The sequence below is a fragment of the Monopterus albus genome, unplaced genomic scaffold (assembly GCF_001952655.1).
Source record: "Monopterus albus unplaced genomic scaffold, M_albus_1.0 scaffold324.1, whole genome shotgun sequence".
Taxonomy (NCBI): Eukaryota; Metazoa; Chordata; class Actinopteri; order Synbranchiformes; family Synbranchidae; genus Monopterus; species Monopterus albus.
Window position 1 is genome coordinate 177,770 of NW_018128204.1, and position 19,479 is coordinate 197,248.

A 19,479-nucleotide genomic window follows, 5' to 3' on the forward strand; every position below is an offset into this window, starting at 1 on the left:
GCTAAAAGGAAGAATTTCAGGATTGTGACAGATTAAAAGAAAGGGTCAAATTAATAAGATCAATGAGGAATGAGTGACAAAAGAGAGAGGAAGAGAAGGAGTCAAGACAACCTGAAACAGCTCTTTTAACTATTAACTAAATACGATAAGATAAAGGAAGGAAATGAGAAAAGGCGGGGAAAGGGAACAGAAAAATGAGCTAGCGGTGCAAATAAATGAAAACGGCTCAAATGGAAGACTAAAAAGGAGAAAAACCTACAACACTAGTGTTTTGTTCAAACAGACAAGCTTAAGGTTTTGCTGACTGTTGGCGAGTTCTACAAATTTTGGATTATGAGAAGCAAAGGTCGGAGTACTGTGATGTTGTTAGTAGCACTGCACAACCTCTTCAGGAGTTGTTTGTATGTACAACACACCTGCTGCTGTCAGTGTCCCATAACTAGCCAACAGTCAGCTTTGGTTTCTTTCACCAATCACAACAATATTTCTCAAAATGTAGCCAAGTTGTTTTTGAACCAAACCTGTGATGTTAGTTTTTAAAACATCCAAGAAAGGCAGTAACAATTGACGTCCTACTGGCAATACAAGCTCCATATTAGAAGGTACTCATACATGTATGGGTAATTTCTGTAGGCAATGACAAACCACCTGTTTTTTCATTAAGCTGGGAAGGTGTTGAAATGAAGACTGAGAGAAGGAGAAATGTGCAGACAGGAAGTAAGGAAAAAAGGTGAAGAGTGAAGGTTTGGGTTTGAGAACGATAAAAGGTTAGTGTAGCCCATAGCTTCACCGTTCATGAGCAGGACCTATGTGTGTGTTTGTGTCATGGGGGTCACTGAGGATGGCAGGCATGTAATCAGTGCTGCCGTGTGTATGGCCTTGCGTTTCTGTGTCTGTGTCTTGAGGTGAAAGAGATTAGCTACAGGCTTGCTCTCTCTCTCCTTGGCACTCCTCTTCTCTCTCGTTCCCTTGCTCAGAATGCCAGGCAGCTTGTTTACGGGGGCCAACTGATGCCAACACCCCAGCTCACACTCCGTACGACCCCGGCACACACTCACACAGGCGTCACCCTGGGTTCAAAACCCAACAGTTCTCAACTGTTCTTCAACATGCCAGCGACCCCCCTGTACAAACAGCAAACACACACACTTCACAGGCCCACTAACACTAGCATGCGCTTAGATCTAGCAAGGCAAACATGCTCAAAAATCTCCAGCGTCCACATACAAATTCAACACAGCCTGCATTTAAATACACTACAAAACCTTCACAACCACAAACACACACTCTCCCTTATTCACACACAGCAACTCTCACGCTCACTAGCACCCACACACTCTCTTTCTCCTTTTCAACAAGACCCAGCGACATGACTCTAACACCCTTCCCTCCCCTTCTCTCACTCCCCTTCCTCCCTCCTCCTCCCCAGGCTGTCATTTGTCTGCCAATCTATCCTGATGCATAGCGAATCTGACCAGGTCTTTTATTATTCCATTATTCACCCTCTTTTTTCCCCTCCTCCTCCTCTCTTCCCTCTCTCCGGGGGTGGAATGGTGGGGCGGGTTTGTATTTTCCCACAGGTTTTGCCAGAGCCGGCCCGGTCGCAGGCTTCCAGGGTGACACGTTGCTTCTGGCCTTCAGTGACTTGAGACAAGTAGGTCTTTGTCTCCCTCGTAGTCCTCTCTCCTTCGTTTTCTCTTTTTTGTCTTTGCTTCACTATCTTTTTTCTACCTCCCCCCCATCCTTTCTCCCATCCTCCCTTACACCCCCTAGTCCTTGTCCTTCGATGCTTTCTCCTCCTCGTCTTCCTCCTTCATTTGGTTTTCTGTTTTTTTTTTCCCCCAATCTGTTTTATCAGTCTGTCATTCTCATCATTGTCTTCTTTCCTTTGTCCCCCTCATTTTCAACCTTTTTCTCTGTCCCTGTTTGTCATGTCTTCTAAAATTCAAAGATTTTCAGTCTTTGTTTCATCCACCAAAACCAGTGCCTGAGGTGGGGCAAAAAGTGCAGGTACTTTCCTTATTCACAAGTTTTTGTTTGTTTGTTTTTGGGTTGGAAGGGGTGTTCTGACATCAGATCAACACACAGTAGTTAGGCTACACACAGGTGCTCAAAATAACACAAAAGTGGATGCACATGTCCCAGTTACAGGCACTACGACAGCACATCAGCTCTGTGTATTGTGATAATTAGATCCTTCTTCGATGCATGAATGTCGCCTCCATTCAAAGTAAAACAGACCAGATGTATACTTTCTGTGAAAACTGGAGGTAGCCTACTGCAATCGTGCAAGTACCTTTAAAACCGCAACTCCAGCACCCTGGGAGGAGAAGTAAAAGACGGGGGGAAAAAAGATGAGGGGGTGTCAAACTTTTGTTTTAGTTTTAATTCCTATGTAGTTCATTTTGATTAGAATCCATGTTTAATATGGTTTTTGATTATTTGTTATCACCCTAACTTTAATTTTTGTTGCTTCTGGGGAACTGTGTTCTTTTTGGGGAGAGCTTTATCAATTAGTTTCAAAATTCAAAGATACAAAAGGGCCCTAGTGAGTCGAAGTGAGGAACCTAGAAACTGCATACAAAAACAGAGTTCATGACAAATGTACGGTATTTATGTAGGATTTAAAAGATGATCAAAATAATGCACATGGTTTGATGGATTTTCCCATGATGCCAACAGTCAAACCAATCCAATGGATTCAGATCTGTCTAAACAGATTATTGGAGAATGTGTCGGACTGTTTCCCCCCCGCTCTTGGTGAGATTTATAGTAATCCACCAGTATAATTTCCATATGTTGTGCAATCCAGTAGGAGGAACTATAGGAGATTACTTTTCCGTTGAATTGAATGGAAAAGTGTGTCCGAACATTTGATTGGTAGTTTGTGGGTGGATTTGAACAAATCCTCTCAGTGATTTAAGCCATTCCACATCGGTTTTATTGTAAGATGGATTCAGGGGTACAGTTGAAGCTGCGGGCTTAGAGCTAAAATTTAGGCACAGACCTGACTTGCGTTCCTTTGCACTGTGAACCAGGTTGAACTGCTTCTTCATGGAATAAAGTTTGCCGTTACACAGTCTTACACAATTTGTTGATCTATTAGCAAGCAGCAACAGCAAAAACATTGATAGATATTTTCTTTCTCGACAAAACTCTAGCAAAGTCCAACAGTGTCTCTACCACCAGCGCTCCTTTTTCCTTGCAGTACGTTGACTTGTGATTAACACAAACAGCAGATGTAATCAAGCAGAGAGTTCATACTCAATATCATCAACATACTGGAACTGTAACGTAGCTTTCCTGAAGACCTTGATTAACTTTTATTAGCTTTAAGAGCTGAAATATTTTGTCAGTCACTCATCAGATTGTCCTCCACTTGCTGTAAGTCTTGACACCAGCTCAGGGCCTTTTTTACCAGTTTCCCCGGGGGCCGACCTGAGTCCTCAGCCCTGATACTGTGAAACAGCAGAGTGCAGGAAGTGGCCGAGCTGTGTGTTGGGGCATCTTGTTTCGGGTCCTGGGAAAAACAGAGCAGAACCAGTCAAAGCTGGACGGCTCCACTGAGAATCCAGGATGTTGGGCGGAGTGTGTGTGCATGAGTGCGTTTGTGCATGTGCGTGTTGTCGTATTTTGTCTTTGCGAAAAAAAGAAAATGTCTGGCAGGCAAGTGCGTGTGAGCGAACTTGTTTGCCATCGTCGTTTTTGAGTGTATTCTTTCGGGAGAGACTTTGGTGTGTGTTTGTCATCGTTATGAATGTGTGAAACTAAGCGCAGTGTGTGTGTCGGTCATCACTGAATGTGTGAAACGGGGCGGAGAGCCCGAGTGAAAGTTTTTGTGGCTCTCAGACTGCTGTGTGTTTGTCGTTGTTGCTCTGAAAGTGGGTAGAAAGTGTGCGCGCGCCTGTGTGAAGCTGAGCACTGTGTGTGTGTGTGTGTGTGTGTGTGTGTGTGTGTTCGTTTTTGTGTCATCGCAGTGACTGTGAAACAAGGCAGAGAGGGAGTTGAAGTTTGTGTGTCTGCCTGCCCATCTTTGATGCGTGTGTGTTTGCCGTCGTCGTGGAGTGTGTGAAAATGGTTGGAAAGTGTGTGTCTGTATTTTTCTGTGTGTGTGACAGCAGATGACGGATGGGCCGGCAGGACGGAGCAGGGGACGATGAATGAGGTGACAGACAGAGACGGATAGCCTTTTATCCCTCCATCACAATCCCTCTTTCTCTCTCCCTCTCTTCTCTTTCTCCGCCTGTCGGGATGATGCAGTGCCTCTTGTTCTCTCGCTCGGAGAAGGAAGGGGGGAAAGATGGGGAAAAGGAGAAAAGAAAAAAATTGCATTCATCCAGCATCAGTGTTTACTTCAACCCCCTCCTCTTCCTGTCTGTCCTCCGCTCCTTGCCCTTTCCCTCATTTTGCTGCCACTGCTTGCTTCATCTTCTTCTTCCTCCATCTCCATCCTCTCCATCTCTTCTTGTTCCCTCTATCTCCTCATCCTTCCCCCTCCTCTTTCCTCTTTCTTTTGCTGAATCGGCTCCATCGCTCCTTTTGGAGTTATTCAACCCCTTTGCTCTTTTATTTTTTTCTCTTTTAGCCTCTCATCCATTGTTTTTTGTAACCATTCTTATCATATCAAAAGAAGCCCATTCCTCCCGCCCCCATATGCTCTTTCATAAGTAACTAGTGTGTGTACACATCTGCCCAAGCGCATCTTTTCATGCCTGACCCGCTTTCTTTTGGGTAAATTACTCATATTTGTGTGTTGACATGCTGACTTTCATATGTGCTCGTATATGAGCATTGATGCTTTGGAGTGTGTGTGTGTGTGTGTGTGCACGCCTTCAGTCAATATGTGTGTGACCTGGTGGTGAATGGTCGATAAATCACGCTGACGGGGCCGTTTGTTGTGTGGTCGGGTCCCGGTGTCCTGGAAGGTTCCAGGGTCCTGGGACGGGGCCCAGATAGGAGTTCTCCCAGGACACACACACACACAGTCACAGTCACACATGCATAGACACACACTGTACACACAGAAAGAGATGAAAACATGGTTTGTCTCTAAGCAGTTTGAAAAACACAGCTTATACAAAATACGGAGTTTAACATGCTATCATAGTGCGCTCTGTAGGTCTAACACTCAACCTATAGACCTGATTGAACTTTTAGATAATTGCACACATGGCACAGAATTAATTAAACCTATTCTTACACTGTACGTCCTCTTAGTTCAGCGGCAGATGAAAATAGTAACACACTTTTATGAAAACCATTTCAGACTGTCTAGAAAAACGCTGTAACAAGCTGATCTGAGCTGTCAGCAGCTTTCCCCTGTTCTCTGCCATTGCTAAATAATTCGGTGAGCGTAGGAGGTTGATTGCGTCTGTGTGTGTCTGTGTGTGCGCACTCCCCAGGCTGGCCTTTTTCACTGATCCTATCAATCCTTCTATATTTAGAACATTCAGAAGTCTCAGGTTACTCCAAACCTTTGGCTGGCCCTTGAGTGTGCGTTGTGGTGGCCCCCAAGAAACACACTTGCAACTGTAAAGTTCCACTCGTCCCCTTCTCTACTCATTCATACGCCAGCCAGCATTCCTCCACCTTCGGCCTAGTCGTGTGTGTGTGTGTGTGTGTGTGTGTGTGTGTGAAGGGGGGGTCTTTTCTGTCATTGATTGATCCCTGGCTCATTCCTATGGTAGACCACAGACTGTCAAATTTCATCTATTCATCCCTCTCTGTTGCCTTTTTTTAAATGTCATGTCTTTTCCTGTCTTCTTTTATCTTTCTTGTCTTTGCTTTATTGAACTTTTGACTCCTTTTCCAGTCACCTTCACTTTTTTTTTACTGTTGACATTTCCCCCTAATATTTCCATTTGTCTTCTCTCCTCATAAATTCCTGTCATTCTTCTCCTCTATCAACTTTTCCTTTCCTTTGCTCTCCCCAAGTTTCTCCTCTCCCTGCCTTCAAGTGTTTCTTCTCCTTTCTTCTGTCCTCTCCTTATATCCCTAATTGCCTCCTCTCCTTTCTTTTCCTCTCTCCTCCTCAGCATTTTCCTTTCCCTATCATTTTTCAGTTTCCAATTTTCTTCTTAGTTTTTCTCAGTTTTTGCTTCTCTTTCCAGATTTTTCCTTGCTTTTTTACTCCACTTGCCTTCTGCATGTCCTTCAGTTTCTTCAACTTTTTCTTCACTTTCTTGCTCTCCAAAAGCAACATGTCACAGCATGACAACTGTGTAGACTGATCGGCATAGCCAGTAGTGATTATCCAGTGACAGGATAGCAGATTCTCCTCGTGCCTGTGTGTGCATGTGTGCAGATTTTAAACAGGCTATGAGATGAGGCCGAATAGGAGAGGAAACCTCTGTCTCACCTCCTTGTAACCCAGACTGAGACGATGAGGGCAGGAACATGAGAAAAGGTTGGAAAGAGTAATTGTGGGAAGAGAAGGTATTGGAGACATGACCAGCCTACTCATTTTCTGTACATTATAGTCTGACTTTGTTTGCATTTAGAAACTCTGGAGTTCAAGTATCAACAGAGGAGAGAGCGCCACACTGTTAATTCCAGTGTAGTCTATTAATTCTATTCCAGCTTTAAAGCCAATAACCATTTGAACACAGAGTATATACATTACTGTGTAGCACTAAATCAAATGACCTTATGTCTTTTTTTTTTTAAACAAAGGCCTCTTGCAACATTAATTGTACATGAGGAACCAGTAATGCTAACAAAGTTAAATAAGCATAAGAAGGCGATGTGCTTCTACTGAAGTGCTAGTTGGACAGTTAAAGGGGTGCAAATCCCCTTCTCCCACATCTTTCTTATGGCGTAACTGGGGAACTGCTTATGTTCCAGTTGAGAAAGAAGTAAAAGCAACGCAAACTTGTTCAGTGTGGCAGCTTAATTACACAGACAGCGAGTTTCATTTTGTTTTTTATTATCCTTTTAACTGGGAACCATGCAGCGCTGTGTTTGGTGAGATGACACCAGAAGTTAATTTGTAAATATAGACATATGAGGGCTTGTTTCCTGCTTCAGAATAAGCTGCTCCTTTTTCTTCTTGTACAGTAAGAAAAACAACCTGCACAAAGCGAGGTCATCCATTGCTGTAGCAGGAAGCCTTCAACTCACTCTGCCACAGTTTATTTGTAACCTCATTGTTCCTTCTTGGAGTGCACAAGTTCCTTGCTTCCTTTGTTTGCCGACTGCCACTGAAATAAATGAAACACTCTTCCACAAAATAATCCCTCATAATCATGTGGTCTCAAAAACTTTATGCCTAAATCTCTTTATTTAGCAGTTAACCTAGTGTCAGCATTCATAATATCAGGGCTGCAGGGCATCACCGTAATTCTCCTCAGTCTCTTATACCTGTCAAAGTTGTCAGTTAAGCCACTGTTAAACCAGGTTGTATGTTAGTAGGATTTATTTCCTGTGTAATCCAGACTTTCTTTAGTCAAGGTGACCTGAAATCTGCACCCATATGTGGAAGGATGAGGAGATGAAGAGGGAGCAAGGAGGTTAGTGACAGAATGGAGAGATAAAGGTAAAGAGGACGAGTAGTAGAGGGAAACAAAAGCAGTGTGGAGAGAAGTGGAGGAGAGTAGTTCATAGGACATACAGTATAGATAATCACACCATGTTTAGTGACGTATCATATGTTGTTATGGAGCTTTGCCTTCAGAATTCACTTTGAGGATGAGCCCAGTTTGAACTTAAATACCCTGAAAACATTTTTTTTTTCCATTATATACATACAATATGTTTCATGTGAAGCACTCACTGTGATGGAAATGCACCATATAAATAGTTTGCTTTGCTTTTTATTCCAGGAGCTAAGAAAACATGCCTTTTTAGTTAATGTGACTAGAAACCTAAAAGTAGCTACTTTAGGCAGCAGTGTATGTAACCCTTCCTTGAACCTACTTCCTTTTCTTTTCACAGTATATATGACTTATAACACAGCTGACTTACTGTCAGCTCTGTCTTCTGGCTTCCTTAGATCCGCTTGAACTTTTTAACTGGGAACCAAAATCAAAGCTAGGCCACGAGTCTTTCTAAGAAAACTTATCAGAATTCACCATTCAGATACTGTACGCTGACAAATTGAAAAGCCATATGAACATTTTCCTTTCCAGTGTTTTTAAATATCTGAGAACAAGTCCTTTCAAAGCAGAGGCCTAATAATTAAATATTTAAGGTGTGCAGGTAAGCAAGGTCTGCCTGTCATTGTCTGATTCATTTTTTATTGTTGTAGGAAAACAAATTTGAAATTTCCTGGCTTTTAGTTGTTTCAAGTTGAAACCAAGTCTTTAGGTACTTTTAAGTAAAGCAAAAAAAAAAAAATTGTCAGGATGGAAAATTTAAGGAGAAACAAAAGCGAGGAGAAGGCTACACAGAGGTGAGAATGAGAACAGGAAGAGATAGACAAGGTCAGAGAGATGGGTGGAAAAAAATCTGCTACTGTCACGTTTCTAAGAACTGTGGTTACACTGGGACAGCTGCAGTGTGTGGGTGTGTTTGTAACACAGTGTGTGTGACAGGTCAGGTTCAGGAAAGAGACTGTTCACAAGGCAGGGACGAACTGTACGTATCTGTGTCAGCGGCTCTACCATGTCAGCAACAGACTGACCTTTCAAACCCTCGTGTAGGTGGAAGGAGAGGAGTTATTGCAGGCAGAGATAGTGAGAATGCAGAATCCGGTCAGAAGGGCATGGATGTGAGAAAAGGGAAGAGGGTTTATGGGAAACACTGGAGAAGGATTGTATGAAAGGAAGATGGCAGGAGGAGATGGACACGAAAAGAAAGCCTTCTGGCCAGATTCTGAACTCGTTGAGAGAGAAAACGAGACGTGAATGCATGAAAATGTTGCGGAGTGGAGCAAAAAACGAAGGATAGCGAGTAAAAGAGTGCAGTCAGGTGAAAGTGATACGGCTGGTGAAACAGTCATACAGGGTGGTCTCTTTTGATTCCCCCACCGTCTCTCCCGCTGTCCCTTTACCTCTCTCCCTCTCTCTCTCCTCGGGAGGCTGACATTTCCCTTCATCCGTTTGACCGGTCACAGAAGGGGGGATGAATAGAGGAGTGGAGAGGGGTGAAAGAGTAGGATGAGCACAGAAAAAGGGAGGATGAGCAGCAGATGGACATCTAAATGCTTGCCTGCTGACCTATTGGAAGAACGGCAGAGGGGGACACACACGCAAACACTTTGCACAAAATGCAGCCAGTCATTTGCTTTTATTGGACACTTAACATGTGCAAACCTTCAAGTGTAGAAACACGAAATTGCTCAAAACTTTGCTTTTCCTGATCCTGCACAGAAACGCGCATAGAAATTCTTGTCCACTGGGCATCGTAGTGGACAAGCAATGTAAGAGATGATCCATGTAACCATACAACTATTACATTCTGGCTTCAAATCTGGCTGAGAACTTGAACTGCATCCCATCCCTCTGTTTCTCTCTCCTTGAGTTTCCTACATCTCTGTGCTTTCCTCAGTTAAACTAGTAAACTTTGAGCACTACTAGATGCCTTTTTCATTGTAAAATATTACTTTAAGTCAAAACAGTCACTAGTGTCCCATCCTACGGGGTGCAGCAAGGCAGTGATCGGCCTTGGCAGAGGTCTGCAGTCTGAGTGCCGTCTAGTTTGAGTATGTCAGCCCTAAAGGCTGATGGTGAAGAGGATGTTGCACTTAAAGATGGAAAGATGCAGATGTCTACTTTTCATCCTTCATAACATATAGTGAAGGTGTCATTTTTGCAAATTGTATGCTAAATAGTATTCAGATTTTTTAAGTAGTAGATGGATATAAACTAAGTTTAACCAGGACTTGATGTGTCTATGCATTCAGATATTATCTATTCCTGTTGGAGGAGGAGTATAGCCCAGGAAAAAACTTCTGTTAGTAAAACACAATATTAGGAAATTATGTGAAGAAAAGGAAAATGAGTTAATTCTTTAAACAAATTTTCCCAGATTTATCAATTGTTCATTTACTTCAAATGATCACATTTTAGATCATATTAGATTTTGAACTGGTTATTCTTTTCCTGAGTCAGTTAAGAAAATTGAAATAATGAAGCTGCAGAATGAGATAGGTGACTATATTTATAGGTCTATAAATTTGTCATGCTCCACTTGAATCAACATGCCAACATGCGCTTTTATTGTTGTTTTGGAGTATCTCTGTGCAGCCCCCCCCCTCCTCCTCTGCCACTCCTGTATTCCTGTCACTCTCCTCTTCCTCTGCATTCTCTCAATTTCTGCTTCTTCCTTTTCTTCCCCTTAAAGTGCGATTACTAGGCGTCATGGAGGCTGATGTCTCTGTCAAACACACTGAGCAGATAAACAGGTTTTACACACACACACACACACACCCAAATTGGGTGCAGTGTGAGGTCAGTGGGATAAGTATTGGTGCCAGGGAGGGATGAGAACTAGCCGTCAGACCCCCAAAACACCCTTATCTGATCACATGCACACAAACACACTAAATCCGGTACATCTGCTACTTACACAACTACACACCCTTATCACACACATGCACACATTTTGTTTTCCTCTCTATATTTTACAGGTGACTACACACACACACACACACACACACTCACACACACTGAGTAATAAAAACAGTAGGTGATCCCGCTGTGCTCAAGATAACGCTGCAAAAAATAGTTGCTGATCTGAAAGCATGTGTCTGCGGATTCATAAGTTCAATCTGTTATTTGTATGGGAAGGGTCACTTTGTGTTCGTATGTTTCTCGGCCCCTGCTTCAACTTCCTGTCCTGTCTGTGGCCGGCCTTATCGGCGCGACCGCAGGTCAGGCTGTGGTCACAGCAACAGAGGTGGGGAGTGGCCGGTCGCTGCTGATGACCAGTGGTCAAATGACACAGGGGGGGGGGGTTGCTCTTTGATACACTTAGACGTTCCTGTTCAATTTAATAGGAACGTGTCCAAACAGTAGTCTAAATTGATCTCTCACACCATGCCTTTGACTCATAAAATCAGACACACACACACACACAAACACACACACCCCCCCATGTCTCCCACCATGACATGCATCACACCTTCAGCCACACAGAGTGACTGTCATGCATATTTTTTTACACACACACATACACACACTGACCGTGTGGTGACCGGGTCAGGTCATTGTTCTGCGTTATCAGTCTTGACCTCTCCCTCAGTCTCCCCGATACAACTTGCATCTACACCCCTTCCCGTGTGTGTGTGTGTGTGTGTGTGTGTGTGTGTGTCAGAGAGAGTCTGCAGTCATTCCATGGTCAAACCAAAACATTTGAAACCCTTAAACATCTCTCACCTTTCAACTGTTTTCTCTTGTGAGATTGTGAGGAAACAGAATGAGAGACGCGTTTAATTTCAAGTTCGAGTACAATATTGTGAAACACTTGAATGTTTCATATTTTTTGTATTGGCAAACCAGATTTTTGCCATTGACTTTGGGGCCACATATATTTGAAATGTTATTAAATGTGTCTGAATTTTAGAGGGTTTAGTGTAGTAGGCCCCTTTATGTGTTTGCTTGCTTGTCACCCATTCAGACCAAACTGTTTGCTCCAAAACCCTTTGTCACATGTTGTACATGACTATTAGCAGTTTAAACCAAGAATAGTTTCCCTTTTCTGATGTTTAAGTAAAATTCTGCACCTACAGGGAGACTCTGAATTCACTGACTCAAGCTAAGTTTAAAAGTAACTGAATCTACATAAAATGTTTAATGCAGCATTATAATAAATCAGATTCTCTTCTTGCAGAGGAATTAAAAGGAAATGAAAGCTTTACCAAAGCTAAGTCTGAAAAGTGGGTGACCCCTAAATGAACTCCAGACCCAGAATTAACCTCTGAAAAGGGTCTGGACTTAAACTGACTTAAAAAAAATGGCTGAGGCCAAATTGACCTTTTTAAAAAGTGCTCAAATCTCAATTGAGCTCAGAGCGCAGCTAAAAACTGCTGTTTTTTTGGTCATGTTTGTTTTGGAGTATTCTGTCTTTATTTACTTTATCAGCGTGCAGAGCAGCTCCCAGCAGGCCCCTCTGACTTCAGCCTGCACTCGTTTATCGTCTCCCTGTTTCTCGCTTGCTCGTTCGTCCTCTATAACATCTAGTTACCCTCTCCCTGACCTCCTTCACTGCCTTCTTTCCCTTTCTTCTGCAGTCCAGTAATATTTCCCCAACTATTCTTTTTGAAATTTCTCTCTTCCTTCTCATTTTTTTCATCTTATTCTCTCTCTCTCTCGCCCACTCCGTCTGCCTCTCACTCGCCCGCTCTCCATCTGTGTAGTATCTAATTGACAGCAGAGACCCCTAGTTGAACCATCAGCACTTTTTTCTTGTTTTTGTTTCTCTTTTTTTTCCCACACTCATTTCGTTTTAGCCCTCTCACTTTTTTAGAGGGCCGTACGACTCCTGTCACTGGCGAAGAGAGAGGGAGGATGTGGAAGTGTTATGTGTTTAATGGAAGTAATAAGTGAGAGAAAGATGGAAACAAGAAGAGAGAATAGGGACAATAGAGAGGAAAACAGGTTAGATACAAAGCAGGAGACAGGAAACATGCATTATGTAAGTAAGGTATCCTAGAGTTCAGAGAATCATGCCTGTGACATGAAGATGTAAAAAGTCATTTAGGAGCCATGTTCTCATTCACTCTTGCCAACTAGCGTTTGGCCAACAAGTACTTAATAGTGTTGCTGGGTTGTGTGAAACCTGCATAATACCGCATACCAATATTCAGTTTAGAATCTGCACAGCTCAGTGTGTGGTGGTGTGTCAGTACATTGCTCCAGACTGGTACAATATTTAGTTGTTATCACCATGATTAGGAAACCGTACTTAAAGTGAATAGTATCAGATCACAGCATCACTCAAAATTAACTCCATGACTGAACACAAGTTTTCTCTTTGAGCATGAAAGTTCATCCATGACCTTTGAAACACTAGTTTGACTAAGAAAACTTGGACTCCATCACATGAGTTCAACAGAGTGGATTGGAAAAGGGAATAAGTCGTGCTGTCCCCTCCCTAAAAACATACTACCTTAGGGGGATATTTACTAAGCTTGTCACAAATCATTGTCATGCCTGGAAAATATTGCAGCACCACAGTTTTTAAATGTAGCAGCATATTTACTAACACTGATGATGCAAATGTGCACAGCTGCAGCAGCGTTAATTTGAACGCACTTCAGCTAGTAAGGGCATGCCTGTACTGCGGGCGGGTGGAACAAAAGTGGCAGCAGAAGATTCCGTTTACCATGACTTGCCTTAGTAGTTGAAGAAACAAACATATTTTGGAACTGCAATCACATAGTTTTCTGTCAGATTGTCTTTTATTTTGTTCAGTAAAGCCTGGCAAAGTCCCTCACATTCTCCTCTGGTGAGTGATAATTAACAAACGCCCTCTCCTTCCTCACGTGTTCTTAACGGTGATTAGATCTCAGATGACTGACAGCAGGGCCACAAATTTTATACCTGGGTTCTCCTGACATTGCATTTCAGCCACAGTTCTCCCTGCTGCAGCGGTGGTAAGTCGGGTGCTGAGGGTATGTTTATAAAGTTCCATTCTGTCTTCCCTGATTTTTGCATCCCTGAACAGGAACTCCTTAAAATACATAGTACATGTAAATTCCTGCAGTGCTGCACTTCTTCTGTTTCTCCACTCAAAGGCCCCAGTGACTCCTTAGTAGATATGAATACATCCAATTTCACTGTTTAGCACCAGAAAATGAGCTGCAAATCCTTAACCCCCTAGTGTCCTAATGTTGCACCAGTGGCCAACAATAAGCAATAAAGGATTATATTTTTACTGAGGAGTGGGCAGGTGGGAATATTCTGCACTGAGATCACAGAGTGCATTGAAATGTTTTCAGAGATCAGTTTGGCCATTGCTGTGAGATATGTAGGGCAAAAAGTACAGTAACAACTTTGTCTGCCGGCCACTCTGACTTAGGCTTATGACTTTTGTGTGCTACTGGATATAGCTTTTGGATAACATGTCAGTCTAAATGTGATACCTAGATGAAAGCTCCCGTATGAAATGCATCCAATCTGTTCAGGTTCCCTTGTGCAGGCTCCAGTGGTGCTGTTTTGTAGCTGACCTTTGACCTCTCTGCATACAGGAGCAACACAAATATTCTCTGCAGGAAGTGATAAAGAACCATGATTGTATCTTTACTTCGCTGTATTTTATTACTCTGCAGGTAGTGAGTAGTGCACAGTGTACACTGGAGGAGTATCACAGTTGAGGTTGTGCTACATAGCGGTCATAGAAATGAGGCTGCAGGCAGATGTACAAAGATACCAACTTTTGGTTTTAATAAAATGTTTTGCCCTTTGGTAAAAAATAAATAAATAAAAAAATAGTTCCCTGTTGCAAGCGATAAACATCCAAGTTTACTTCATTCCATTCATAGCTCAAGATAGAGCGATAGTGTTTCAAGCTGCAGGGGACACGTTTGCGTGTTGTGGACACAAGCAAAAATAGTGGGTGTTTCATACGCTCATGGGGTTAAGTTTAAAACAAATGTTGCCAGAAAGAAGAAACTGAAAACATAAACAGGAACTGCAGAAGTGTTAGATAAAGAAGATTGTGTGGGGGAATGACTGCTTGTTGGAGCTTAAGTGAAAGTGGAGGAGTGTCTGTCAGACTTTGAGAGTACCAGTAGTTGGACACTGTTGCCCAATAATAGGACCTTTGACCTCTTGCTTTTAGGGGTCAAGAGCTGACTCTGGGGTTAAGTGTAAAATCCTTTTTCCTGCAGGTTGTCAGTCAGATTCTAAATGGACTGCACTGCTTTCTGACCTGGATATAACACTCAGTTCAGTTTGAACAGCCTTTGGTAGCTAGGTACAGTATGTTTCTGATAATCAGTCATTTATCAAACAGAAATGCCCAACATTCACATTTATTTTGCAGTTTTCCTCCTTTGTTGTAGAAAACTGAGACAGGCCCTCATAACTTTTTTTATTGCAAGTGACCGTGACAGTTGATTGAGCTGGACTGCAGCACTAGTTAGAGAATAAACAGAATTATAAACATGATAAAAACTACAACTAAATGTAGAGCTCCAGAGGCAGAGATACCTGCTGAAAAGTACAGGGAGAGAGAGAAGACACACAGTTAGTGACATGTAATGGTGGCATATAAAAATAAAATGGAGACGGGAGGAGAAGAGCTTATCATGGGACACCATGACAAACTTTTTAGAGAGCTTGTCATGGGACACCATGACAAACTTTTTAGTCTGCATGGATGATTTATCATTAACATGAACTATTTGGAATCTGCCTGATAAATAAGATTTGAACCAATTTAGCATGGTTTCTTTAATCCCAGTAACATGTTGTAGATGAAGAGTTGCAAGCAAAGAGAAACACAGCGGCAGGTAGTGAATGAGACATGACATATCTGTTGGTTTCTGAGGAGGTTATAAAGAAAACACTTTCTCTGCTTTTATTTCTGGTTGAAGGGACAAGGAAGACGACTGACAACTTATTTTTTTCCACAAACGACTAAGATGTTTTCTTCTCTCTCTCTTTTTTTTCCCCTTGTCAACCTTAGTCTTAGTCCAGCCAGACAGCAAGAGGCAGAATTGAGTGACGGGCATCAGTGTGGCCTTTGTGTGCAGGTGTTAACCTTTGAACTCAAATGAGGGTTTAGTGACTAAGAGATGGAGAGATGACTGATGACAGACAGGTGTCACAGCGACCCTCTTTTACATGACAGCAGTCAATAGCACTTTTCTTCGCTTTTGGTGACCTCTGAACCTTTAAGCTGTGGTATGTAGAAAACATTGTGTCTGGGCTAGGAGCATGGGGGGGCTGATAAAAACAAAACCATTCAAACACATTATTTCATTCAAGAAATTTGGAGCTGTGCCTGGTCTTGCTGTGGATTTTGCTGTTCTGTGTTTTAGGAGCTTTTAGTTTAGTTCATGAGCAGTGATGGTGCCATGACTGGACAGTCAGTCTAGCTGATTGGTCATCAATATGACAGAACGGAACAGTCAGTGAAATTGTGATGGGCTATGTTCATTGGTTTTCAGTGATTTAAAAACCAAACACAACTGAGGAACTAACTGATTAGTTAATAAAAGTAGTCATTAGTTGCAGCCCTTCTGTGATTGCTTGAAGCACATGAATGGATGGATGGATGATTGATGGGAGAAGAGGGGAAGATTTGGAAAGAACAGACTGAGCAGATGGAAGGGTGCCATAATGGCTGCTTTTCTTGATAAAAGTCAAATCCTCTTTCTTAGCTTTTAGTGACCTTTGCCCTCTTTACCTGTCAAATGTAAAGAAGAGGTGGACTGCTAAGAGTCTAAGAGGAGTGGAGGTTTGGAGGGAGAAAGAGTGAAGGCATGCAGGAGAAAAGTGTTTGGAAATATTGTATTACTTCAAGAAGATTATCTTTTTTTTTTTTACTGTTATGTACAGACAAATGATCTTTGCTCAGGGTGTTTGGTCACAAATCTTTCTTTCATAGCAAATACATTACATAATCACAACGTGTGTGTGTGTGTGTGTGTGTGTGTGTGTGTGTGTGTGTGTACGCACAGAGTGTAAACATGATGAATTCTGGGTGACCCTGATGTTTGGCCATTAGGAATGGGAACACAGCAATTCCCCCAACAGTCCCGAACAAATAAATCCTGGCCACAGCCAGAATAGCCATTAACAAGTCTGCTAAAGAGGGGGGAGGAGGAGGGGGGGGGGGGGATGGATGGAGAGAAAGACAGGATGGTAGGATGAGCTAAGGTAAAGTTGATGAAAAGAGTTTGGAGAGTAGAAAGACAAGAGGAGGTCAGAGAGGAGAGGGGAGCAAGATGTGTACAGTAAGGGAAGTACAGATAGACTGAGTGGGGTAGAAAGAAAACGAGGCAAAAAGAGGATGCAGAGTAAGAAGTACAGATGGAAGAAATGTGCAAGATGAAAATGAGAAGAAGGGATAGAGGGCCCTATTGCACAGAGACAAGAAAGAGATGGAGAGGAGAAATAAAGTTGGACCTAGAGAGCTTGAGAAAACAAAAGAATATCTGAATGAGGAATGAAAGAAAAATGGAGTGAAAAGGAGACTGCATAAATGGAAAGCAATTGGAGAAGAAAGAAAGAATGGGCTGCATAAAAAGAAGGTAGAGATCTGTGAAAGCAGAAACTAAAAGATGGAGGGGGGAGGGATGGAGGAACCCCATTAGCGGAGGAGAAATGAGAGAAAACAAACAAGTGAGGGTAACGTGTCACTTTGTTTTTCTGCGCGTCCCCCCAGAAGAATTAGAGGAAGCAATAATCTGTGTGTGTGGAGACAGGAGCGATAGCACAGGGAGGTCATGGCAGGGGGAGGGAGTGAGACGGAGAGAGAAGTTCAGCGAGAGGTGAAGAGAGAGACCTGCCGTTTTCTGTGTATGTTGTAGGGTGAATCAGGGGTCAGGTGTGTGTGTTTTCCAGGAGGTGGGCCCTCACCTCCTCCCCTCCCTCGATTCAAACTTACCTACTGACCTCAAGTTCACCCAAAACTCCATCCTCTCCTCCTCCTCCTCCTCTTTCTTTCTGTTCTCCTCTTCTTTTCCTCCTGTTTCCAGTTCTTTTTTCTTCTCATTAGATTTTTTTTCTTCTGCCTTCTTGTACTCTCATTTTCTTCCTTCCTTCCTTTTCTGGTTCCCTTCTCCTTCCTCCACATTACTTACTCTTCACCTCTCATTCATCTCCTCTTTTATCTTCCTTTTCTCTCCTTCCTAATCAGTTTTTCCTTCTCTCATATCCACTTCTCCAGTTGATATTCTCCTCCTTTTCTCCCTTCTCTTCTTCTGTATTTTTTCAGTCATGTTTCTTGTTCTTTCCTCCTCCTTTCTTTTTTTCTCCTCAGTGAACGGTAACTGTCTATCATTCATCTTAAATATAACAGTGAGGTGCACTTACACAACTGCACACAAGCAGATGGTGTGATTCAGAAACAGTGTGTGTGTGTGTGTTTGCTATGCTTACAAACAAACACTGACACTTTGTCTATCTGTATTTAATTAACTGACACATTTGCTCACATAGCCTCACAGCCAGATGCTGTTTATGCTTTATGTAACTGGCTTTATTTATGTGCGTCTGTACCTGTTTATGTGTGCACATGCAGCCCGTGTGTATGTGTACTTGTTTATGTGGGAGGATTAGCAGGTCAAACTTCGGCCATGCAAGGGTGAACTTGGGGACAAAGGAGGGAGAGAGGAGATGCATACAGAAGTGAAAGGACCAGAGGGAGAAAAGGGAGGAGGAGAAAACTGTGCTAGGAGAGGGTGGGACCAGGACAAAGGGGGGAGGAAAAGATCAGGAAGTCTTTGTCCAAAGTCAGATTTAGAGGAAAACATAAGTTATATTAACCTTTTGGTGAGTGTAGAAAATATTTAGGACACTTCCTGTTTTCATGACACAGATGAGGTGAATTCAGGTGAAAGCCATGACCTCTTTACTCATTAGATTGAATTTAACACTGAAACATATCTTATTTGTTACTGTAGATGGATGTGACATGAGAAAGTGTTATAGGGCTGAGCTATACCTGAAAATTAGGTTTCAGTCTAATACCATAATGGATGATGTGACAGTTCCTGGAAGTGAAGCTAGTCGATCGCCCCCTGGTCGCTGGTTGCAGTATATGTCATAAACCCCGCCCCCTCCATGTTAGCAGATGGGCCGCCAGGCAAACTAAAATTCAAAGTACAAATCAAATTTTTGCTACAAGTGATTCCTTTCATTTTAGGTAGATATTAGTACACTGATGTGTGTTCAAGTGGTAATTTGTAGTTACTGTATTTGTATTTGTTATTATAAAAAGTGGTGTATTTCAGATGATTTGACAGCTTTAATTGGCAGCTTGATACTGTGGCTCCACCTCTTGAGTGTTACTGCGCAGAATCTGTTGCAGATTGCTTCAAAAATGGCTTGTTGGTCAGTCATGTGATCCAAAATGTCAGCCTATAAATATTTCTATTTGTGAGGTAGACTTTCAACTTCAGGTGCCATAGTGCTGCAAACCCTATATCCCAATTAATCAGGAAATAGACCTCATTCTGTTCTTAAACAAGTGAATGTCTTGTAGGTCAGTGAAGGTATCATACTGTTGATGTAGAACGTTTCTAATTTAGGACAGTGAAATTGGGATTATGCCAAAAACTGAAGTTAAATTTGTTCAAAAACCACAAAATGAACTCTTTCTCAGAACGCACACCCCTGTATTCTTGTCCCAACTTTGAAAGTGTGTTGCCCACATCTTCTGTCCTCCTCCTCCTTCCTGTTTTTCTAATGGCACACCTCCATCGCCTAACACTGGTTCATCCCCTTCTCTGGCTCTTATCTATTCATCTTCATCTGCCCTTCCTTTACCCTCACTCTCTGCACTGTTATCCATTTCTCTCCATCTGTGTTTCTTTCCATCTTTACTCTTTTTTCTTTTTCATCTTTTTTTCTCTCTCTCTCCCCCACA

General features: G+C 42.4%; 1 protein-coding gene across 1 annotated transcript in view; it reads left to right on the plus strand.

Moving 5' to 3' along the window:
• exoc6b (exocyst complex component 6B) overlaps positions 1-19,479 on the plus strand; it is a 79,959-nt gene that overhangs the window by 54,784 nt on the left and 5,696 nt on the right. The window contains exon 20 of the mRNA XM_020624271.1: positions 1,581-1,654. Coding sequence (XP_020479927.1) covers positions 1,581-1,654 — 74 coding nt within the window. The remainder of the gene's footprint in view (positions 1-1,580; positions 1,655-19,479) is intronic.